The sequence below is a fragment of the Phyllopteryx taeniolatus genome, chromosome 17, assembly GCF_024500385.1.
Source record: "Phyllopteryx taeniolatus isolate TA_2022b chromosome 17, UOR_Ptae_1.2, whole genome shotgun sequence".
Lineage (NCBI taxonomy): Eukaryota > Metazoa > Chordata > Actinopteri > Syngnathiformes > Syngnathidae > Phyllopteryx > Phyllopteryx taeniolatus.
In genome coordinates this window covers 8745216-8770182 of record NC_084518.1, presented here as the reverse complement: position 1 = coordinate 8770182, position 24967 = coordinate 8745216, and the positions used below count along the sequence as shown (strand labels likewise).

At 42.1% G+C, this 24967-nt stretch overlaps 1 protein-coding gene across 2 annotated transcripts in view; it reads right to left on the bottom strand.

Moving 5' to 3' along the window:
- The window catches only part of hyou1 (hypoxia up-regulated 1), a 117879-nt gene extending 93255 nt beyond the window's left edge, over positions 1 to 24624 (bottom strand). For both annotated transcript variants that reach the window (XM_061750999.1, XM_061751000.1), the window contains exons 1-8: positions 24424 to 24624; positions 13402 to 13477; positions 13197 to 13290; positions 13002 to 13080; positions 12721 to 12875; positions 1103 to 1179; positions 830 to 1011; positions 450 to 565 (exon numbers count right to left, since the gene is read on the bottom strand). In XM_061750999.1, the coding sequence (XP_061606983.1) occupies positions 450 to 565; positions 830 to 1011; positions 1103 to 1179; positions 12721 to 12875; positions 13002 to 13080; positions 13197 to 13290; positions 13402 to 13471 (773 nt within the window). In that variant the 5' untranslated portion in view covers positions 13472 to 13477; positions 24424 to 24624. The remainder of the gene's footprint in view (positions 1 to 449; positions 566 to 829; positions 1012 to 1102; positions 1180 to 12720; positions 12876 to 13001; positions 13081 to 13196; positions 13291 to 13401; positions 13478 to 24423) is intronic.
- Positions 24625 to 24967: the final 343 nt, after the last annotated feature.

Sequence of the window (24967 nt, the reverse complement as noted above, 5' to 3'; positions counted from 1 at the left end):
AAGAGGCGGACTCTGAGGCAGCCAAGCAAGCAGGACACACCGGTCTCTCCCTCCTGCCCAATTCCAGCGGCCATTGACACGCTCGCGGCCGATCGAGGTCCACTCTGAGCAGCCAGGTGAGTGTGATGCACTGGTCTGTTCCTGAATCATTTTCTTCCCAAGTTTAGTGAGGTGAGGACATTTCCTTGAGTAGAAGTGCGAGGGGGTGGGGGCTTAAGTGAGCCACCTTTCAATCTCGCTAACGGTTTGAAAACTCCATACTGTATCAGAAAATGCTGTCTTTATAAAAAGATCATGCTCTGTTTTGAGTGACGCTGTCAGGAACGTATTAACGTTTATTATACTGTAGTGGTTGTACTTTTGTGTGCCTTACGACTGTACTGCATCATAGTCCAGAGACCTGTCATCATATTACAACCAGCAATAATGTATTTCTTTTGCAGACTCACCCAACACCTCGAATCTGCAACTGGGGCTGGGTGCCGGACTCCTTTGTTTTCACAGTCTGATATGTGACAATGGTAGCGGTTGTACTGCCTGAGCCCATATCGTAAAACATCACGTTCTGAAAGGGAACAATATCAGATGTTATAGAAATTGGTTAGCGCTCCATTCCCTCAAAATATTACTACAAAAGAATGATCGTTGAAATGACAATGACAACAATGGTTGGCGTCACAGAGTGATCAAGCCAGCTGAATTAATTCACCATGTAATGAGTTGAATAGACATTTAAGTTCAGCGCATTGACATTCGCAATTTTTTCATGTGATTGAATTAAGTATTGAGGACAGAATAAAGCTTTTGTTGGAGTAATGCTGTATTTTACCTTGCCAGTGCTGTCAATATCTTTCCTTCTAAAGACTCCATAATTCAAGGCCACGGCTGTGTTGTCATTGATGAGCTGAAGGACCTTCAGACCTGCCATATGTGCAGCATGCAGGAATGACCTTCGTTCTGCCTGATTAAAAAAGGCTGGAACAGTGATAACTGCATCTTTGATTGGCTGTTCTGTACAAGTCGTGGAAAGAAAGTAGAGGAAAAATTGACAAATGAACATAAATGAAAAATGTGAATTGTGTTCCAAAACCAAACCACTGACCTGCAAAGTCCTGAGCCAGTTCACGAGAATAATTGAGCATCATCCCAAAAAGCTCTTCTGGTGTATACTGCAGTTTCCTGATAAATGGACAATGATGTTTTTCTGTCCATTATAACTTGATTACATTTGTATTGGTTTTTAAAGTGTTCTCTAAACAAAGTGAGTGTTTGAGTGTTTTGCTATACAGTGGAATCTCAACTTGCATAGCTGAAAGCTCAAAATCTGGCGTTCAACCGAAATTTTCAGGACAAAAATACCTAGGGGTTTTGGGCTGTTAATGATTCCAATGGGACCCAGGCTAAGAATAATTAAACTTCACCGTCTTCCTCTAACCACGACAAACAAGCACTTTCCAAACTCACAACTGAAAAGGTAAAGATAAGGCTGCACGATAATTACAATTATTTTGAACAATAATGTAGTCACGATTATTCACAATTACTGCTTATGTTAGGTAAAATGTTTTTTACACTTTTTCAAAAAAACAATACATAACAGTTTACAGTGCAAAATGAATCAGAATAATGGATGAAAAAATAAATGTACCCCCCCAAAAAAATGGTACTTTACCAAGGGCTAACGGAATAACTATATTACGAAGTGCAATCACAAATTGCAACATAATGGAAGCCAATACAGTTAATGCATAAAACGCAGTAACATCAGGCTGTAAGCACCATCCCCGTCAATATAGTGAACTGTCAAGGACGACTACGTCTCTGTTGTTCTGCTTGACCATTGGTCAGTCGTGCACGGTCACAAACTGCAAAGAACTCGACAGTTAAGCCTATCACGATAATTTTTTTTAAGATGATATATTTTTAGCGGCACGGTGTACGACTGGTTAGCACATCTGCCTGCCAGTTCTAAGGACCGGGGTTCAAATCCGGCCTCGCCTGTGTGGAGTTTGCATGTTCTCCCCATGCCTGCGTGGGTTTTCTCCAGGTACTCCGGTTTCCTCCTACATCCCAAAAACATGGTAGGTTAATTGAGGACTCTAAATGCCTGTAGGTGTGAATGTGAGTGCGAATGGATGGTTGTTTATTTGTGCCCTGCGATTGCCTGCCGACCAGTTCAGCATGTACCCCGCCTCTGGCCCAAAGATAGCAGGGATAAGCTCCAGCATGGCTGCGACCTTAGTGAGGATAAGCAATACGGAAAATGAATGAATTAATGATATTTTCCCCCCAAAAATATACGATATGAAAAATAAGGCCCGCCGTTATTTTTTTGCTTTTAAATCAGCATTGTTGTTATTCCTATAATTTCCTCTCTCTTATTATTTTTGTTTCCTTTACTCTGCGATGTGGATCCCCCTGGGTCCAAAATAAAGAATAAAGAGCTGCAAGACGAGACTGGTTTTTATCGAGCCTTCTATTCCGATTATAATCTGTTTAGAAGCTCAAACCAAATTGAAATTCTCCATATAAACACAATCGGAATAAACTGGACACAGGACGGTTTCACAGGAGTGGATTATTCCTTTTGCCAAATCAATCCTAAGTGAATTTTCGCCATGTATACCAGATATTCCCTATATACAGTGGGTACGGAAACTTTTCAGACCCCCTTAAATTTTCCCTCTCTTTGTTATATTGTAGCCATTTGCTAAAATCATTTAAGTAATTTTTTCCCCCCAATGTACACACAGAATCCCATATTGACAGAAAAAAACTGAATTGTTGAAAGATTTACAGATTTATTAAAAAAGAAAAACTGAACTATCACACAGCCATAAGTATTCAGACTCTTTGTTCAGTATTTAGTAGAAGCAGTAACACTAACGAGGGGATTAAACTAACGATCACAGGGATTCCCAGCCTTATCATCGGTGAACACGCATCAACTCTTTTCACGCACGTCACAAGTTCAGCCATTCATCCTATATCAGTCCCTCTGCATCTTTCCCTGTAGTTTTCATAAAATGTTCTCTAAATTAAACCTCCTGTTGTGTACTGTGTGTGTATGAGTGCAATATTTGACCGCTGAAATGAAAGACTATCGTCCGATTGAATGTTGCGAGCCTTCTAGAGATCAGAGATTTAAGTTTTTTCGTCACTTCCCCTAAAAACTAATAAAGAGACGTGATGCCCAATAAGAGACAAGACCGCTTTTGATTGTAACATTATAACGTTCACTTGAATTACCTCTAAGGGAAACGCAGGCGCTTACTCTCCGACTCCCTTTCCAAATTAATTCCGCTTTTATCCAAACCAATATACGCTTCACAATCATTCAAAATGTAGCCAGGAAAAGCTCTCTCTGTGCATGCTTCATCTCGTTTATGAACGGCGCAAATATGGCGGCTCCCAACGGACCTCGAATGAGGCAGAGATCTTGTTTTAATTACTTGTAAATTGTTTTTTAATAAAGCGTTTTTTTTTTTTTTGTTTCTTTAAATAAGCATATAAAAAAGATCCCAACTACTGTGCTGAATAGACTGACTTCAATTTTGATAAATCAGATAATGACCGTCAAATAAAAAAAATTGCAAATTCATATTGCTCAACAATCCCACTTAATCTAAAACATTTTTCTTGCTGATGAACTTGTTTATAAAAAAAAAAAAAAAAAAAAAGGTTAGAAGCAGCAACTCCTGGATATTTTTAATATTAATACTAGGGAGCGCAGACATCTTTACAAGGCAGATGATTTCTGTCTAAATAGACAAGGGGTTAAGTTACTGGCTACCAACATTTTTTACTGTGTACGTCATTCAGCGGCCCGAAAAGAAAACACTGGCCTTGGTGACAAGGCTGAAGGACAAAAAGATGCAGTTGTTCCCCCCACCCCCCCAAAAAAAATCAGAGGAACAGGTGATAAGGCAATACGGATTCAACAGCGTCATCCAAACAATCGGAGGAGTGAATGACAAATGAGATGAGCCAGCATGTTGAATCTCCCAGAGAGATTTCCTTCAATGTACACACAGTACCACATATTCACAGAAAAAAAAAACAATTGTTGACATTTTTGCAGATTTATTAAAAAAGAAAAACTGAAATATCACAGGGCATCACAAGTATTCAGACTTTTTGCTGTGATACTCATTTAACTCTGGTGCTGTCCATTTCTTCTGATCATCATCCTTGAGATGGTTCTACACCTTCATTGGGGTCCAGCTGTTTTTGATTATACTGATTGGACTTGATTAGGAAAGCCACACACTTGTCTATAAGACCTTACAGCTCACAGTACATGTCAGAGCAAACGAGAATCATGTTCAAAGGCACTCCCTGAAGAGCTCAGAGACAGAATTGTGGCAAGGCACAGATATGGCCAAGGTTACAAAAGAATTGTTCTGCTGCACTAAGGTTCCTAAGAGCACAGTGGCATCCATAACCCTTAAATGGAAGAGATTTGGGACGACCAGAACCGTTTCCTAGAGCTGGCCGTCCGGCCAAACTGAGCAATCAGGGGAGAAGAGCCTTGGTGAGAGAGGTAAAAGAAAAATCAAAGATCACTGCGGCTGAGCTCCAGAGATGCAGTCAGGAGAAACTTCTACAAAGTCAACCATCACTCTCAGTCGGGGGTTTATGGCAGAGTGGCCTGACGGAAGCCTCCCCTCAGTGCAAGACATGAAGGCCTGCATGGAGTTTGCCAAAGAAAAACCAGAAGGACTCCAAGATGGTGAGAAATAAGATCCTTTGGTCTGGGGAGACCTAGATAGAACTTTCTGGCCTTAATTCGAAGTGGTATGTGTGGAGAAAACCAGGCACTGCTCATCATCTTTCCAATACAGTCCCAACAGTGAAGCATGGTGGTGGCAGCATCATGCTGTGGGGGTGTTTATCCAGCTGCAGGGACAGGACGACTGGTTGCAATCGAAGGAAAGCTGAATGGGGCCAAGTAAAGGAATATCCTGGACGGAAACCTTCTCCAGAGTGCTCAAGACCTCAGACAGGGCCGAAGGTTCACCTTCCAACAAGACAATGACCCTAAGCAGCACAGCTAAAATAAAGAAGTGGCTTCAGAACAACTCATTGACTCTTCTTGAATGGCCAAGCCAGAGCCCTAACTTAAACCCAATTGAGCATCTCTGGAGAGACCTGAAAATGGCTCTCCAACGTTCACATTCAACCTGTCAATATAGGGTGCTATGCGTACATTAATGAGGGAGGGGGGGGGGGGGGGGGGGGGAGTTTAGCAAATGGCTGCAACAAAGTGAAAAATTTAAGGGGGTCTGAATACTTTCCGTACCAACTGTACAAATACATGTTGGGTGTCTGGCGTGCCTCCTCACTCAAGCCAGATTTTTCAGTGGGCTGAATAAAGAGAGTTGTTGTGTAATTTGACTTATTTTAACTGTGTTAATTCCAAACCTTGTATTTTAGCCTTATGATGTTCTTCTATATGGCCCATTAACAGACATTTATGACTGTCCTATTTATGCTTTACACCTGGCTGTACTGAAATCTTTGTTTCACGGGTCATGGGTTGCCTCACAGCGGCAATAAAAAGATGTCGCATTGTTGAAGTATTTTGCCATGTCTGGTGGAGAGAGAAGGGGCAATGAAGAGATTTGAGTGTACAGAGTAGCTAAAATCTTCTGGTGGAGAGAGCCGGGGCAACGAAGAGATTGGAGTGTACAGAGTAGCTAAAATCTTTCCTTATCCTTATCTTTTTTCCCCACAACCCTCACATTTAGTTTAGAAGATATATAGGAATTTGCAGAACTTTTATCCCTCTCCTTTGCTCCTTATAGTTGGAGACATGAAAATTTGCTTCACTGTCGCCATTTGTGACTGCTTGCTCATCATTTTGAGGGAATGTCTGTCTTATTGTCAAGCATTATGTATGCATACCTTAATACCATGACCCCAAACAGTGCAGAGCTTTGTATTTTGTATGCATTTTCCTATAGGAATACTTGTTTTGGGGAGCTTGTGTGTAGGAATGCCAACTTTTAAGGGCTGTAATGTACAGAGATGCCAGACTTTTAAAGTGCAACCAAACAAGAGGACAACATTTCTTGTAATTTTGATATATCACAGAGAAAAGTCTTAAGAAGCCTGACAATGAATGAATGACTTGCCAAGTACCGTATTTTCACGACCATAAGGGGCACCGTAATAAAAGGCGCAGTCTCAGTTACGGGGTCTATTTCTGTATTTAACCGAAATTATTGGGCACAGGCATGGTAAAACATACGCTAGCTTAAAACATACGGTAGCATGCATGGACGCTAAAACAATGTTTCTAAAAAGGCAGCGGGAGCAAAACTGAGTTCGGCTGTACTTTATTGAAGTATTTAACAATGTACTCACGTTATTTTTTGAGCAATCCTCATCCACAAATCCATCAAATTCCTCATCTTCTGTATCCGAAATGAACAGCTGGGCAAGTTCTCTATCAAACATGCCAGGTTCCCTCTCGTCATTGTCTGAGTCAAGTCTCGTTGCCGTGCGGCTCCTCAGAAATTATGCCAGCTTTTACGAAAGCTCGAACAACAGTGCAAGGAGAAACGTTAGCCCAAGCATCCACAATCTATTCACAAATTGTGGCCTAACTCGCCCGGCTCTGCCTCGTCTTAGTAAAGCTGTGTTCGCCATCTGTCGTCAATCTCTCCCACGCCGCTCGCAACTTCACTTTGAACGCTCTGTTTACACCCATGTCCAGCGGTTGGAGTTCCTTCGTCAAGCCTCCCGGAATGATTGCAAGCGGAGTTATTGCACTCAATCGAATGGTGACTGTAGAGACGCTTCTCCCGGCTGTTCTTTGCTCATTAATACATTGCTCGAGTCGGTCTTCCAACTCGGGCCACCTTGCCTTGTTTCCACAGAAACTCAGCTTCGTCTTCTTGACTTGGCGAAGTTCGTTTTCCTGCTTCCTCCAATTGCGAACCTTGGATTCTTGAATTCTCTCGCGGCTGCTCAATTCCCATGTTCATCCGCGTAACTAATAGCTTGCAGTTTAAACTGTGCTTCGTAAGCGTGTCTCTTCGTAGGTGCCATTTGTGGGGGTGCTTAGCCAAACCGATGCACATACCGGAACTATATACATACTGGGGCGTGTCTTTAGCATCCTCAGTCACGTGCACCTACTTGGGGCGTACCTTCACGCGCACCCTTCCCCCTTTAACGTCCACATGGTGTCTTCAGTCACGTCCGCCTTCCTCTATATAAGCAGCGTGTCGGCAGAAAAAAGCTCTCAGTCAGTCGAGCGGAGCACTCAAAGTCACAACAATATTTACAGATTTTGGAACTTGGTGTACACATAAGGCACGCCGCATTATAAGGCGCGCCGTCCATTTTGGAGAAAATTTAAGACTTTTAAGTGCACCTTATGGTCGTGAAAATACAGTATGTGAAATCAGGCCTAAAAATGGTCAAGAATTTAGGCATCCTTTTAGCTTGCAGATGAGTCGCTGAGAGCTCTGAAAATCCCGCCTCTCCTGTCAATCATATACACTTACCACCTTCCTTCTCTCACAGCTACTTCCAGCGACATCACATGCTTTCAGGGGCTGACAGAGACAGCATTTCTGCCATCATTTGATTTTACACTTCAATTAATGATGTTTTTTTCACCGTGTTTAATACATTTTGCTTCCATTTTCTAAAGATACGCAGATTGTGTGTCCAAATTTGTCATTGTGCCAATACTAGCCAAGACCTGTCCTACTCTGCCTCTGATTGGCTAGCACCTGCTGGTTAGACGCTCTACAGAATTAAACTAGGCACGCATGCGGCAGCTGCACAAGTGTGCAAGGTGCGTTCAGGGACCGGAGTGAATGTGTTCTTTCATGAATGTGTTCTTTCGTAATACAGTATATAATTACAAATTGATTACTAGGAAAATTATTTGTATCAGAATGCTTTAATTAAAACACTAATAATATGGAAATAATGTTTTATCAATGTCCATCATCATTCCTATCGCAGGGGTTTACACGAACTCTTGTACTAGTAGCTTGTACTAGTAGCATTGGTGCAACCAACTTTTTCAGTTGATAGGACCAGCACATGATTTGGTCCCGCCATTTTTGAGGCGGTACATCATGACCATGACATACCAATTTTGTATGAAATAAAGACTCAAGTGAATCACTGTGACTGTGAGGCGGCACAGTAACCGATTGGTTAGCAAATCCGGCTCACAGTTCTAAGGACCCGGGTTCAAATCTGGCCTCGCCTGTGTGGAGTTTGCATGTTCTCCAGGTGCCTGTGTGGGTTTCCTCCGATTACTCCAATTTCCTCCCACATCCTGAAACATGCATGGTAGGTTAATTGAAAACTAAATTGCCCGTAGTTGTGAGTGTGAGTGCAAATGGTTGTTTGTTTGTATGTGCCCTGCGATTGGCTGGCGACCAATTCAGGGTGTTACCCCACCTCTCGCCCGCAGTGAGCTGGGATAGGCTCCAGCATACCCGCGAACCTAGTGATGATAAACGGTGTCAAAACTGGATGGATCAATGTTACTGTGAATAAGAAGTTTGTCCACAAGCAGAGAAACAGGTCAATTAAATGCAAAAAACACAAAGGCTTACTTTATCATTTGTTCGACTCAGAGGGGCCACCCAACCTCTTCCCCTGGGAAAACCACTTCATTTTGACCATGACCACAACCGTATGCTTGACATACATTTAAAAATGATTGCATAAGTGTACCACCACCATATAAAAGTATCGTTTATGATTATTCACCCCTCCTTGAGCCGTCACCTTATCGTGGTGGAGGGGTTTGTGTGTCCCAATGATCCTAGGAGCTAAGTTGTCTGGTGCTTCACGCCACTGGTAGGGTCACCCATGGCAAACAGGTCCTAGGTGAGGGACCAGACAAAGCAGAGCTCAAAGACCCCTTATGAATAAGACAAGGTAGGGTCACCGGGGCCCCCCTCTGGAGCCAGGCCCGGAGGTGGGGCTCGAAGGAGAGCGCCTGGTGGCCAGGCCTGCACCCATGGGGTTAAGATTTTTTTTGGACCTCTTTGGGTTAGTAACTCTATACATATGTGCCAAATGTTTGTTTAAGTGCAATTTTTGCAGATAGACCCCAAGTCTTATTCATATTTGTTATATGATATTTTATCATCAATTGTTCTACATTACAATGCCAATGCTCAAGATTCTTTAGAATTGAAAGTTGATGTTCTTAAGTGGCAGCACGTGAACGACTGGTTAGCACATCCGCCTCACAGTTCTGAGGACCCGGGTTCAAATCCGGCCTCGCCTGTGTGGAGTTTGCATGTTCTCTCCCCGTGCCTGGGTGGGTTTCCTCCCACATCCCAAAAACAGGCACGGTAGGTTAATTGAAGACTCTAAATTTCCCGTAGGTGCGAATGTGAGTGTGAATTGTTGTTTGTTTATATGTGCCCTGCAATTGGCTGGCAACCAGTTCAGAGTGTCCGCAGTTAGCTGGGATAGGCTCCAGCATGCCCACGACCCCATTGAGGATAAGCGATGTAGAAAATGGATGGATGGATGTACTTGAATTATTATGCTCTATATTACATCCGTGGCATAACAATAACTTCAACGATACTATCGTTTATCGTGATAATTTTGGGAAAACACTGTCCTCAAAGAAATTTGCCATCGTGGCAGGCTAAAACATGATATATCGAGAGAGAGAGCATGAGCAATAGATAATGCCTGGATCAGACTACAAGACTAATTGAGTCTTTCATGATTACACGATGTCAGACTACTGCCATCAAATCTTGCCACATCTCGGGCAGACAGTGGCAACACTACACGACATTTATTCCGATAGCACCGTATCCCTCTTTTACGATCATTGGGACTTGCCTTGTCAAATCAAACGCTCCCGGAGAGGTGGGACCAGAAAACTTGTATCCGGTCAACGCGACCGGATTCTCGTTACCATAGCGACGACAACAACACATGCGGCGCGACAATGTATTGTTTGTGTGTGTGTGTGTGAGGGGGGGGGGCAAAATGAGGAAATGTGGTGTTCGTCACTGGTGCTTGGGAGAGGACGTTCAAGGATTGCTTGAGGTATGTTCACGTACTTTTAGTACGATACGGCTCACAAGCAGGCAACAAAACGTAACGTAGCCTAGCAAGCTAGTGCACGTAAACATGCAGGCATTCTGTCAACTCATGCACTATAGCTTTGGTAAACATTGGTTTGTGCACGTGAATAAATGCTGACAACGGCGCACATGGTGACCACGACAAGCATGAGAGGCGAAGCGCCGGTCACAATACGCAATCCTATTGGTCGACGTCAAGGTGTACTGTTGCAGAGTTGTCGTTGATATGTCACACTACACGGAAGATATGCAACAAAAAAATACTAGACTTTTCATTTTGGCGATGTAGGGCTATCATAGGGTCAAATCATTGGTCGTGGATTGTCACACTAGAAGTTTGTCGTTCCCGACAAAATATGTCTGGCCCGATCTGGGAGATCGGCTGCGACAGTAATCTGACCTAAAATCCTGTCGTCTGATCGAGGCATAACACAAAAATATTGTACAAATTGTAGAAATAAAAATCTGCAATATAGCGGGACCGCGAAGCAACAACCGTCATATAGTAGAGGATTACTTTATCTGTACTCCATGATGATAAGTTAAGATAAGTAAGAAACTCATTGTTTCCAGACACATGCATCCTGGAACTCAGTCTCAGGTGTAAAAAGATCTATGAAGGGATAAATAAGTTTCTTACTTCTACTACTCCCTTTTAAGCACGTAAACTGTCCATAATAGTGACTATTGATCTTTTCTTTTAAAACATTGTTTTCCTTTAGATTGTCTTCTGTCACGTTTACACAGTTTAATTTTTAAAAAAGTAATCATTTGTACTGTCCCATCCATCCATCCATCCATCCATTTTCTACCGCTTATCCGAGGTCGGGTCGCGGGGGCAGTAGCTTTAGCAGGGACGCCCAGACTTCCCTCTCCCCAGCCACTTCATCCAGCTCTTCCGGGGGGATCCCGAGGCGTTCCCAGGCCAGCCGAAGGATGTAGTCTCTCCAGCGTGTCCTGGGTCGTCCCCGTGGTCTCCTCCCGGTGGGACGCGCCCAGGGAGGCATCCGAATCAGATGCCCCAGCCACCTCATCTGGCTCCTCTCGATGTGAAGGAGCAGCAGCTCTACTCTGAGATCCTCCCGGATGACTGAGCTTCTCACCCTACCTCTAAGGGAGAGCCCGGACACCCTGCGGAGGAAACTCATTTCGGCCGCTTGTACACTGGACCCACAGCTCGTGACCATAGGGAGGGTAGGTGTACGGTCCCGATAGAACACATTAGGTGTTGAGTGGACATAAGTCCCATTCATTTAATTTAATTAGTCAACGACGATGAGAAGTCACCCATAATTAAGAAAAAAATAATCAACCATCATCATAATACAGACACAGCTCAGTTGTGCAGTGGATTTTTTAAACTGCAAAGCAAATATTACAAATGTTGCTTTGATACCAATTTAAAAAAAAAAAAAAAAAAAAAAAAAAAGTTCTCTCACTCCACCACAATGTCCCATCACTGGTGAGCTATTTTTAGAACAGGCACACGGGGTACTCATGTGTTCCTTGGCTGCCCGCACACCCCATGTTGGTGACCACTGGTCTAGTTTGTGGCTATTAATGTTCAATACCAAACTCCAGCTCGTATATCGTATCCCATATTTAAAATAAGGTTTTCTCTTTGTTCGTGGATGAGGAAATCAACATCGACAGATAACTTAAGGTAAGCCATGTTTTCTTTTATTTTATTTTAACTTGGTCCTAGGGTGTAGAAATGGAATATATAGGTATTGGCATGTGTGTCACCTCGTATTTTCACTCGTTTCTACGTAATGATGTACGTTAGAAAAGCAAAACTACATCAGCAAAATATTCTCGTTGATTTCCTTCTTTTGTGGTGACTTACTTTCGTGGGTGAAGTGGCCACTTCGTTAGGGACAGTGAGGAGGAGGTGAACTCGACGGCATGTATTATTTTCTGGTTTTAGTGATTTGTTTGTACGAGAGTCAAACATATTTCTAAGATACAGCAAGTAAATTAATCACTCCGATAACTTAAGGGAACATTTATTTAAGTGAGTGAGTGAATATACAGGTGACTACTTATGTGTCATAACTTATGTCTGCTTTTGTTTTCACTCATTTCTCCCTTCAACTACAGCACAAAATTGTTAATGATGCACAACATTTTTATATTAACAGTTGCCATGGTGTTTAAGAAATACTCTCAACTGCACCAGAATGTGAGTACTCACCCAGAAATGCCCAATTTTCCAAAACAATAGTCTGCGAAACTCGATCTTTACCTTTCATCTGCTACTAAAGCGCTTCTTCCATTAACTGACAAGTTTCAGCTATAACTATCCACAAATAAGCTTATACAGGCAGAAATTCCAAGGTGTTCTCCAAGTCGACCCCCTAAAAATTACTGTAATGTTTTAACTGCATAACTTGCCTTAACAAACATGCCTTAAATATTGCAAATAGAAGGCTATTCCTGAGAAGAACAGTGTGGGCAGTCGAATAACTCATGTACTTTAGTGTATTGTTTTGTCATTTATTTATGGAGGATTTTATAGGTGTTTGAAGTGCTAATTCGTTGTTGTTTTTTTTCCCACAAAATTCCACCAACATGGCAGCCACTTGTCATGGAGACAAACAGACAGACAGAGACAAAATCTTACTCTGAATCTTTGAAGTAAACGGTGTCTCGAACTGGGTTAACTTGCAGTTGGTGCTCAGGAAACTGTTTCCGGTAAAGCGCTACTTGTAGGTTGTTGTGTTTCTTTCCCATGAGATTTCGCAGGTGTCGGTAGACAGTTTTAGGGTTCTTCACAGACTGAAAATGCAACCATGAATGACATAAGATGGCATGCATAAGGTGAAACAACGTAATTAACCGTATAAAGTTGATTATAGATGGAAATCCACAAAAAAAAAAAAGTTACAATTGAGTACGTCATACCACTCCCAAAGCATTGTCACCGAAAAGCCTCTCATTTTCCTTGAGACATACAACCGCAGGTGTTTTCCTCCTCGACTCTCTAAAATTAAACCAGAAGTGATCATTAATGCAATGACATAACATCCAACCACTGAATTACAGTCGTGATACCAGATATGCATGCTTTGTCCTGTGTTGAAGCTTATTGCTACCCACTTGTTGAGAACAATTTCCATTGGCACACCAGGTTTAACGATTGCCATCTTCATCCATTCACTCCCGACATCTATCGACATGACAGCCACAGCACCTGCAAAAATATACCACAAATGATTCCATTACTAATTGCATTTACATTTCCCCACATGTTCTGCTGTACTGCTGTAAATACAGAACAAGAAAAATGTGTATGTGCTCATACCTGTGTGAGAAGGGAACATTGCTAGAACCAGGCAGAAGACAGCAGCCAATGGAAGCTTTGTCTCAACCATGATGATCTGAAATGACGATATATGGAAACATCATATTCAAGTTTTTTACTGACCCTAACCAGATCAGATCCAATACATGTAATGTGGAGTTTCACTGGGATCAATATACAGCGGGTACGGAAAGTATTCAGACCCCCTTAAATATGTCGCTGTTATATTGCAGCCATTTGTTAAAATCATTTAAGTTCATTTTTCCCCTCAATGTACACACAGCACCCCAATTGTTTAAAATTTTGCAGTTTTATTAAAAAATAAAAACTGAAAAAAAAAAAATCACAGGCATAAGCATTTCAGACCCTTTGCTGTGACACTCAAACTTGGGTGCAGTCCATTTCTTCTGATCATACTTGAGATGGTTCTACACCTTCATTGGAGTCCAGCTGTGTTTGATTATACTGATTGGACTTGAGGAAAGCCACACACCTGTCTCAAAAAGACCTTACAACTCACAGTGCATGTCAGAGGAAATGAGAATCATGAGGTCAAAGGAACTGCCTGAAGAGCTCACAGACAGAATTGTGGGAAGGCACAGATCTGGCCATGGTTATAAAATAATTTCTTCTGCACTTAAGGTTGCGAAGAGCACAGCGGCCTCCATAATCTTTAAATGGAAGAAGTTTGGGACGACCAGATCTTCCTAGATCTGGCCGTCCAGCCAAACTGAGCAACCAGAGGAGAAGAGCCTTGGTGAGAGAGGTAAAGAACAAACCCAAAGATCACTGTGGCCGAGCTCCAGAGATGCAGTTGGGAGATGGGAGAAAGTGCTCCATAGAACACACTTTACCTTGGCTTACACAGAAACATATTTTGAACTGCAGGATTCCACTTTTCCAGAGATTGTGTATACCGTAGTTTCACGACCATAAGGCGCACTTAGAAGTCGTACATTTTCTCCAAAATGGAGGGGGCGCCTTATAATGTGGCGCCCCTTGTGTGTGCACAGAGTTCCAAAATCTATAAATGTTGTTGTTTGATGAGCACTCCGCTTGACTGACTGGGAGCATTTCCTGCCGACACGCTGCTTATACAGATGAATAGCGGACGTGGCTGAGGACAGCATGCGGACATAAAGGGAGAAGGGTGCGGCTGAAGGAGGACGCTAAAGGCACGCACCCAGTAGGTATATAGCGCCGGTCAAGCCAGCCTCCACTCGTAAAGTAGCAATCAAGCCAGCCGCCCCTAACTTTGTTCATACAAGGCATTAAGGTAACAAGTCGCCAATTCGCGGCGAAACCCACCTTCAAAATAAAAGCTTCCCAATAATACGAACCTCAATGCTCTTCAGTTAAGGAATGCAACCAGCAAGGTTAACTTGACTCTTGAGACGCATTAAAAAAATGTAGGTAGGTAAGAATTATTATATTGTATTATTATTTTTGGTTTTTTAAAATAAATATGACTGATAACTGAACAACAACCATCAATTTCTTTATGGTTATGTTTTGTTTAATGATAATGCTTTTCTGGAATGCTTGACAGTTTAATTTGAATCCCCTTAAAATAAAAAAAATGTTTCGCCTGGCCCTTCATGTTTTCTTTCGAGAATTGTACCAATCTTACAAATTCTGCCTGGGTAGTCAAACATATGAGCACAACTGTGTCTTTTCTCATTTACTAAAAAGTAGAGCTGTGAATTTCAAAACAAGAGCAAGTAAATTAAATGAAAGTATTACGTGTTCAAATAAAGTGCTTAAGTTCAGAATAATTCTTTGAAAAAATTGACAAAAATAAGAATCATACTTCATGTGTTGTTGATATGGGTAAAAGCAAAATTTTACATTGTAAAAATGCAGTATACATAGGTAGAAGGGTTTTCCAGAATTTTAGGTCAACTTTGGGTGTGCGTATGATACATGAGAAATTACGGTACATATATACACAGATAGCTGGTCACCCTTCAACAATCTAATCGAGATTTTTGATTCCTTTGCCTGGGTAGAGTGCCATCTGACAATAACAAGACTATATTATAGGTGTACAAGTAAACTTTTGACTTATGCGCGTGTTTTATTATTACAACCCCAATTCCAATGAAGTTGGGACATTGTGTGAACTAAATCAGAATACAATGATTTGCAAATCATGTTCAACCTATATTTAATTGAATACACTACAAAGACAAGATATTTAATGTTCAAACTGATCAACTTCGTTTTTAGCAAATAATCATTAACTTTGAATTTTATGGCTGCAACACGTTCCAAAAAAGCTGCCACAGGTGGCAAAAGTCTGCGAGCGTTGAGGAATGCTCATCAAACACCTTCCCACAGGGGAACAGGCTAATTGGGAACAGGTGGGTGCCATGATTGGGTATAAAAGGAGCTTCCCTGAATTGCTCAGTCATTCACAAGCAAAGATGGGGTGTGAGAAAATAGTCAAACAGTTTAAGGACAATGTTACTCAATGTACAATTGCAAGGAATTTAGGGATTTCATCATCTACGGTCCATAATATCAAAAAGTTCAGAGAAGCTGCAGAAATCACGACATGTAAGCAGCAAAGCCGAAAACCAACATTGAATGCCCGTGACCTTCGATCCCTCAGGCAGCACTGCGTCAAAAACCGACAATGTGTAAAGGATATCACCACATGGGCTCAGGAACACTTCAGAAAACCAATGTCAGTAAATACAGTTCAGCGCTACATCTGTAAGTGCAACTTGAAACTCTACTATCAACAACACCCAGAAACGTCGCTGGCTTCTCTGGGCCCGAGCTCATCTAAGATGGACTGATGCAAAGTGGAAAAGTGTTCTGTGGTCCGACGAGTCCAGATTTCAAATTGTTTTTGGAAATTGTGGACGTCGTGTGGGCCAAAGAGGAAAAGAATCATCCGGACTGTTATGGACACAAAGTTCAAAAGCCAGCATCTGTGATAGTATGGGGCTGTGTTAGTGCCAATGCCATCTGTGGAAGCACCATTTATGCTGAAAGGTACATAGAGGTTTTGGAGAAACATATGCTGCCATCCAAGCAACGTCTTTTTCATGGACACCCCTGCTTATTTCAGCAAGACAATGCCAAACAACATTCTGCACGTGTTACAACAGCGTGGCATCATAGTAAAAGAGTGTGGGTACTTGACTGGCCTGCCTGCAATCCAGGCCTGTCTCCCATTGAAAATGTGTGGCGCATTATGAAGCGAAAATACGACAACGGAGACACCGAACTGTTGAACAGCTGAAGCTGTACATCAGTCCACTCGCCCATGTTCCGCAGGTGGTGGAGCGGTGCCAGCTGGTGTCCGCCTTGGTACCCCGCTCTGGCTACTGGTGGGTGGGAGATTGGGCCGCCCTATCGCTCCTCGGGGCTGCTTTCTCCTCTCTGTTCCTTGTGTCCCTCTGCGGTCGTCTCCTCCTCTTCTCGTAGGGAGGCGGGTGGTACCCTGCGGGCTGTGACCATTTCTCGGTCCAGGCGCCCTGCCTATCCCCCAGGATTTTAATGCATTACACAAACTCATGGGTGGGGGGGTGGCATTGGGTCCCTGCGGACGGTTTTCGGGACGCCTCGGTGGGGCCGGGGGACCGCACTTCGTCCCTTGGCATGGGACATGTCCCGTCCACCGGGCTGTTTGAGTGGACTCCTGGGCCCCTCTCGATTGAGTGAGTGGGGTCCTCTGCCTTCGTGGTGCAGGCACAGCAATGACAAGACACTTCTGTCAGTCATTGTGAATGGGAAACGGTGTCAATTTACTTGCATGTGTTCGCAGACACAGACCCCTGGGACTGACTGTATTCGCGGGGTGTGGGGCAACTCACTCATTGCGACAAATACTTGGGTATCCCCTCACTCACACTCTGGTCCTATAGACAATTTACATAGCCACTCCCACCACACTTCAGTTGTACAGCCAGGTTCACGACCCTTATCCTGCATCCTTGCCCTCCTGTCCTATCTTGTCCTGTCCTTCCCTCACAGGGTGTAGAACTACTGCCCCATACAACACTCATATCCAGTGTGTCATTGTTCTAGGTATATAATGATTTACTTTCCTCATCTTGTTTACAGTTAGTGCTTTGTCTTTTGTTGTCTTCTTTTCTCACTCCCCTCTAGAAACTGTGTTGTGTTCGACATTCTCAATAAATATCCACTAAAATACTAAGAAACCATAGTGCCAGCTTAAATAGTCCACTGTGACACTGTAAAACTGTTCCGGCATAAAAGGAATACAGATAATCTTTTATGCTTGACCTAACAGCTGAACAGGACACACAATCGATCGACAGACATGCTAGCTAACCTTTGTACATGACGTTTTTAGGAGTGAAATGAAAGAGAAATTAAGCATGCAATCTCTTCAGTTAGCAGTATAGCCTCCCCCAACATGCGCACGCACGCACACACATGTAATTTTGAGACTATTAAACGTGACGTCTCCCCAACAAAATGAATGAGCATCTCCTCACAAAGACCAGTAAAGACTATGCATATTCTGCTGTCCGCTGCTTCATGGAGACTTAGCTTTGTGAATGAATCCTCCGGACAGCACCGTACTGCTGCCCGGCTTGCAAACTACACTGAGCGGACCACGACACGGAGCTATCGGGGAGAACAAAAGGTGGTGGAATATGCATTTATAGCAACCAAAAATGGTGTACTGCTGTCACACACTGCAGCCAAGACTTTGAGTTGTTTTTTTTTTTGTTTTTTTGTTTTTTTTGTTTTTTTAACTGCAAGTCATTCTACTTGCCGCATGAGTTTGCTGCATTCATACTCACTGGTGTTTACATTCCCCCACAGGCTGAGACGAACACTGACTGCAAACGCTGGCTAACCAAGGAAACCAACTTGGGGAATAAAGCACCAAAGATTCACTCCTCATTATTCTTGGGGACATAAAGCAAAATTCAACCACAAACTAAATACAAGCAGCACATCGACTTTCCCACCACAGAAAACATTCTTGACCAGTGCTATACCACACTGAAGGACTCGTACCGTGCTATTCCCCGTGCAGCTTTGGGCTCATTTTATCCCCATTTAATTCACTAATTACCAACATACAGGTACAAACTTAAATGTGCCAAGTCTGTGGTAAAAACAGTAAAGAGTTGGACCAATGAAGCCAAGATGGAATTTCTAGACTTTTTATAATGCACAGATTGGTGTATCGTTAGTAGACTTTACACGCTTAGGATTTTTGGGGCCGATCAGCGAGTTTAAAAAAAACAACCGACCACAAGATGGAGGAATGTCTCTATTTAAATGACGTGTTAATTTACTGTATATACTTGTGTACTTAATTGCTCAAAAAATTATATTTACAATAAATGAATCTTTGTTCCTCTATTTATGCCAGTGAGGTATAGTGACAGACAGAACAAATTAATGGTCTTCTATTAGATGGCTGCAAGTAAATACAGTAATTAATGTATCCACTTTTTGTGACATTTTTCTTTGTTAGTGTGGCGTGAGATTTTTCATTTGTAAAATATGCTCCTTGGCTCCATAAAGGTTGGAAATCCCTGCTCTAGTCAGATCGTGTATTCTAATCAGTCAGGTCAAACAAACATTACAACATGACAGAAATAATGTGTGCTAATTTACTGTAATTAATAGACTTTACACCGATTTGATCGGGCTGATCGGTATCGGCCGATATTTAGCATTTTATGCTGATCGGCTTTAATGTCATAACTCGCTGATCCGATCTAACTCCGCGTCGCACAATATATTTGAATCCAAAAGCTAGTTTATTTTAGCCTTGTCGTGTGTCTTTTGAGGTAGTACTGTAAATATCTGACAGCCAATGAAGTTATTTTAAAAAACGTCGGCGGTGTGGGACAGACAACATGTAATGCCCGGCCGGATCAGACTACAATACAAATTTTCTTTCACGATTGCCCTGTCAGACTACTGCAATAAAATCTTTTATTCCGATACCACCACATCCCGTTTTTTACGATCATTGGGTTTCATCTTGTCAACTCAAATGCGACCGGATACACTCGTTACCGTGTCGACGAGAACAAGAGTGGAGCGAGCCGACTGTATTATAAGTACAAAATGGGGAAAAACGTTTGTTGGTGGTCACCGGTGCTTAGGACAGAGCGGACGTTCGTTTAAGGCATGTTCACGTACTTTTAAAACTTTTAAGTTTTAAAAGTACGTTCACGTATTTTTAAAATTTTGAAGTTTAAACAAGCATTCTGTGTGCTTGATCTATGAGTAAGAGTACAAAGTTCTGAGTATTTTATTTTAATATATGATTTTTACACCATTTTTATGGCTAAATTGTAGTCAATGGGCGTGGTCTTCTTCAGTCTCCCCCGTCTCTGAGACACACCTCCTGGGTATTTAGCTTTTGACTCCCGCCTCTTCCCTCTCTCGTGTCCTGCTTCTCTGCTGTTCTTCGTGGCTAAAATTTCTCTAGCTATGCGATGGCTTCGGCCAACTCCCGCCCCCTTCCTTTGTCCTTTCGTGCCACTACGTGGGTGCGAGCGACCGCCGTACCAAGATGGCGGCGCTTTAGGCTATGCAGCTTCGATCCATTTGCCCAGTCGTGATCTGTTGGCGGAGCCTCGGTAAGCAACTACTTGCGTTCCGTAACGGTCACGCACATAGTTGAGAGTAAGAACGTGGCCCGCCACAAGTTCAATCGGCAGGAAAGTTACGAACGCACCCCGACGGGACAACAACTTCCTTTTCGCACCGCTTTTCCTTTTTATTTTTTGTGCATCTTCTTCTTCAACCAAACCTCCTTCGTTTTCCTCCTGAGATGTGTGGAGAAAGACCATCCCCAAAAACAGGCTGATCTACGGTCATGAGTAGCTCAACAATTGTTGCCAAGATGTATGAGATTAGTGCCTAATAATTTTGGGGAAAATACTAGCTTCACACAAATCCCAATTTTGCGCTCTTTCGCACTGACAACGCATTAAACGTTGAAATTTTCATTTTTAGCCCAGCAACACACAATGTCCTATTTCCCTTTTCGTACGCCTATTTTTCTTTCACCATTATTGGCGTTTCCTTTTTATAATTAGACCCCGCTGTGAGTTTCCCTATAGATTGCTCGTAGATGTCACTGAATATTCTATAAAATTCCACTCCTTGTTGTGCTATGTGTGTGCTTTGACTTTAATAATGAAACCTCTGTAATCGAGAACTCTTATTTCCCAAGTGTAGCAACCTTGAGCTTATGAGACTGATAAGAGGTTTTTCGTCACGTTTTCTGAATTTTACACAGAGACGTGGTGCCAAAAATAGCTCGATTGTGACATTAAAACGTAACTTGAACTAACCCGGAAGTGAATGCAGGCGTACACCTTCGACAAATGTATTCCTTAAATAAATTACCTTTTGTCCAAAACCAATATACGCAACACCATATATTTTCCCAAAAACTATCACGACAAACGATGTTTATTATGCTACTGATATTAGAGCATAATAATTCAAGTACATCCTTTTTAAAAACAATTCACTTTAATTCTAATTTAAGAACGAACATTGTAATGTAGATCTTGGATTAAAAAAAAATAAAACAAAACAGGTTCTGCTCCAAAAATTTGCATTTCTACAAAATATTAAAATTTGGCACAGCAGTATAGTCATTAATGTCTTAACAGGCAATATACTGCCAATCAAGAAAAAGCGCCAAGTAGCAACATTAATGACATCTGTCGTCAGGCAACAGATTCCTCGCCTCCCGATATCCAGTCTGCAGCCCTGCAACAGACATATCTAAGGATTACTGGCGGATTTTGTATCGATAACGGAGTCTGCTACCGATGCAGTCATATCTCTCACCTTTACAAACGGATATGTAGTCACATCGGTTTATCGTTCGCAACCCTAGTGGACGTATGGATATAATTTATGTTGCATGGATGTACAGTGGAACCTCGACAGAACAGACTAATAGCGGTGGTGGTGGGGGGGGGGGGGGTTGTCCGATATAGCCTATTGCCTGTTACATTGAAGCACTGTTTTTAGGAAATATGTACCCATATTACTGCACAGTACAAAATTATTGTTTTGCAAGTTTTTTCGTGGTCTAAAACGCCCAGTACAGTATGAAGTTCTTGTAAATATGAAAAAAAACTACAAAAGTTTTGAAAGTTTCACATTTTATCCAAACTTTCCACGCTAGTGTGCTTGGTCATGGTGACTTTGTTGACGTATAGTAGTCATAAGAGAGTCGCATTCATGAACCGCGATGAATTAGTGTGCTCCGTGGTTCCACATATCTTGCCAAAGGCGAACGGCTTGACAAAAATGTTTGGGTTTTTTTAAAAATGTTGCTGTACCAAAAATAGCATGTTCTAGACTTAACTCCTCAGAGTTAACGCCGCAACCATGCTGCTCTCTCTCCGCTATATGTACAATAGACAATAGATATAACCATCACATGGCCACCACGTCAATGGACCACATTCAACATGGGCGGCAAGTTATTTGGAATTGGTTCTAGCAATATTGTGTATCTGTGACCCGGAAACACGTCAGTCCCCTTCTCTGCCTGCACTGTGCCACAAGGGCAGTAAACAACAGCGGACATTTCTGGAACTGACAGACTCAACTGCATTTTAAGTGTCTATTGGAAACTACTGCGATTGACTGGCAACCAGTTCAGGGTGCACCCCGCCTCCTGCCCGATGATAGCTGATGATAGATATTTAATGTTCAAACTGATCAACTTTGTTTTTAGCAAATAATCAGTAACTTAGAATTTTATGGCTGCAACACATTCTAAAAAAACCTGGGACAGGGTCATGTTTACCACTGTGTTACATCACCTTTTCTTTTAACAACATTCAATAAATGTTTGGGAAATGAGGACACCAATTGTTGAAGCTTTGTAGGTGGATTCCTTTCCCATTCTTGCTTGATGTACAGCTTCAGCTGTTCAACAGTCCGGGGTCTCCGTTGTCGTATTTTACGCTTCATAATGCGCCATACATTTTCAATGGGAGACAGGTCTGGACTGTAGGCAGGCCAGTCTTCTACCTGCACTCTTTTACTACGAAGCCACACTGTTGTAACACATACAGAATGTGATTTGGCATTGTCTGAAAAAGGAGGGGCGCCCATGAAAAAGACATTGCTTGCATGGCAGCATATGTTTCTCCAAAACCTGTATGTACCTTTCAGCATTAATGGTGCCTTCACAGATGTGATAGCTGGGATAGGCTCCAGCACACCCGCGACCCTAGTGAGGAGAAGCGGCTCAGAAAATGGATGGATGCACTCTGACCACAGAACACTTTTCCACTTTGCATCAGTCCATCTTCGATGAGCTCGGTCCCAGACAAGGCGGCGGCGTTTCTGGGTTTTGTTGATAAATGGCTTTTGCTTTGCATAGTAGAGTTTCAAGTTGCACTTACGGATGTAGCGCCGAACTGTATTTACTGACATTGGTTTCTGAAGTTTTCCTGAGCACGTGGTGACATCCTTTACACATTGATGTCGATTTTTGATGCAGTGCCGCCTGAGGGCTCGAAGGTCACGGGCATTCAAATGTTGGTTTTCGGCCTTGCCGCTTACATGCAGTGATTTCTCCAGATTCTCTGAACCGTTTGATGATATTATGGACCGTAGATGAAATCCCTAAACTGTACGTTGAGGAACATTGTCCTTAAACTGTTCGACTATTTTCTCACGCACTTGTTCACAAAGAGGTGAATCTCGCAACCATCTTTGCTTGTGAATGACTGAGCAATTCAGTGAAGCTCCTTTTATACCCAATCATGGCACCCACCTGTTCCCAATTAGCCTGTTCACCTGTGGGATGTTCCAAACAGGTTTTTGATGAGCATTCCTCAACTTTCGCAGACTTTTTTGCCACCTGTCCCAGCTTTTTGGTTGCAGCCATAAAATTCAAAGTTAATGATTATTTGCTAAAAATAATAAGGTTTATCAGTTTGAACATTAAATATCATGTCTTTGTATTCAATTAAATATAGGTTGAACATGATTTGCAAATCATTGTATTCTGTTTTTATTTATGTTTAACACAACGTCCCAACTTCATTGGAATTGGGGTAGTACAACATTATTAACATTAAAGACATGCAATAGTTCTGATGGTTTCACAAATTCATACATATTCAGTCATATTACATATTTACAGCTGTCTGCTATTGTGTGAATGCAAACTGGCTTCCTCATCCTGGCACTTCAGCTCACAGATCCCTCTGGTGTATTGCAAGTGGCATTAACGGTAAAGACAGCTTGAGTGACAAAGAAGGCCTGTTTGTAAAAGAACCCCAAAAAATGAACTCTGAAGACACTAAAGATGCATGTGTTAAGTTTTCACGGAAAAGGCATATTAGGAATAGGAAAAAAAATCCTATATATCCCAAAATCTAATTAGCATCTTCACAAAACATGTTGCAAATCATTAAACTTCATTTGGGACACAAAGACATTTTGACATTAAAGAGCATTGAATATTTAGTACTTAGTATTTAGCATTTGGGTTTTTTTTCCCTCAGAAACTCATTGATTTTCAAAAGGGAAACGCTGTGGGCCATCTCTTTACTGTTATTGAGCAAATTAGATGTAAATGACCCATGTAAAGCTCAATCCGCCACTTAAGGAGCATCGTTTTGCCCAGGGAAGAAGTATCATAATGAAATAACACTCGACAAAAGAAACCCCGACGTTATCGGCCTTTTGAGTTGGCTTTTACTTTAATGTCTACAAATGTAGCAGTCTGGATACCAGGACGTAAACTTAGCATTTAGGGGATGGCTTTGGCTTTTAATGTCTACAAATTTAGTAGCCTGGATACCAGTAGATACACTTGTCAATTACTCGATTACCTGACGGTGTGCCGATGCATGACTTACTGTGTTACACCTTTACTCTTCCAATTAATACCGTACAAAAGATAAATTAAGAAGGCTGCATGAAAACTGTTTGTAGTACTAAAAAATGGCAACATTCTGTTAGCTTGCAGTCGTGTATAGACAGAACCGCATGACCGTAACGTTGGCGTTAAGTTACCTTTCTTCAATGTATACAATGCGTCCTTTCGTGTTTCTTCTGCGATGAAACAACCACTTTGAGCCAATTTGGAGTAAAATGCCTTCGTGGGTTGTTACAGGCCAGTTTATCACCGGCTTTGAGTTCTTCGGTCGGGCCCGGAACGCGGCGTCACCTCATTGGATCCACTCAGTCGTTGCTGACCCGGACAGAAAAAAAACAGAAAACGTTATTATTTATAGGTCAAGCTATAGCATAAGAAAATACTATTTCCGGTTATGATCACCATATGTAGTGGAAGTAAGACATGTAATTGCATTACATATAATACTCATAGTACTACTACTACTACTACTAATAATAATAATAATAATAATAATAATAATAATAATAATAATAACCACGGTTCTCCAGGGAAAGCGTTTCATTTCCTTTGTTGGCGAGGGGAAGTGTGGGGGGGTGGGGTGGGGGTGGCTGGGGGGAACAATTTATAGTCTTATTTTGGAAGAACAGGTCTTAGCATCCGACAAGTAACATGATAGAATTGACGAAGGCCGACGAGCCT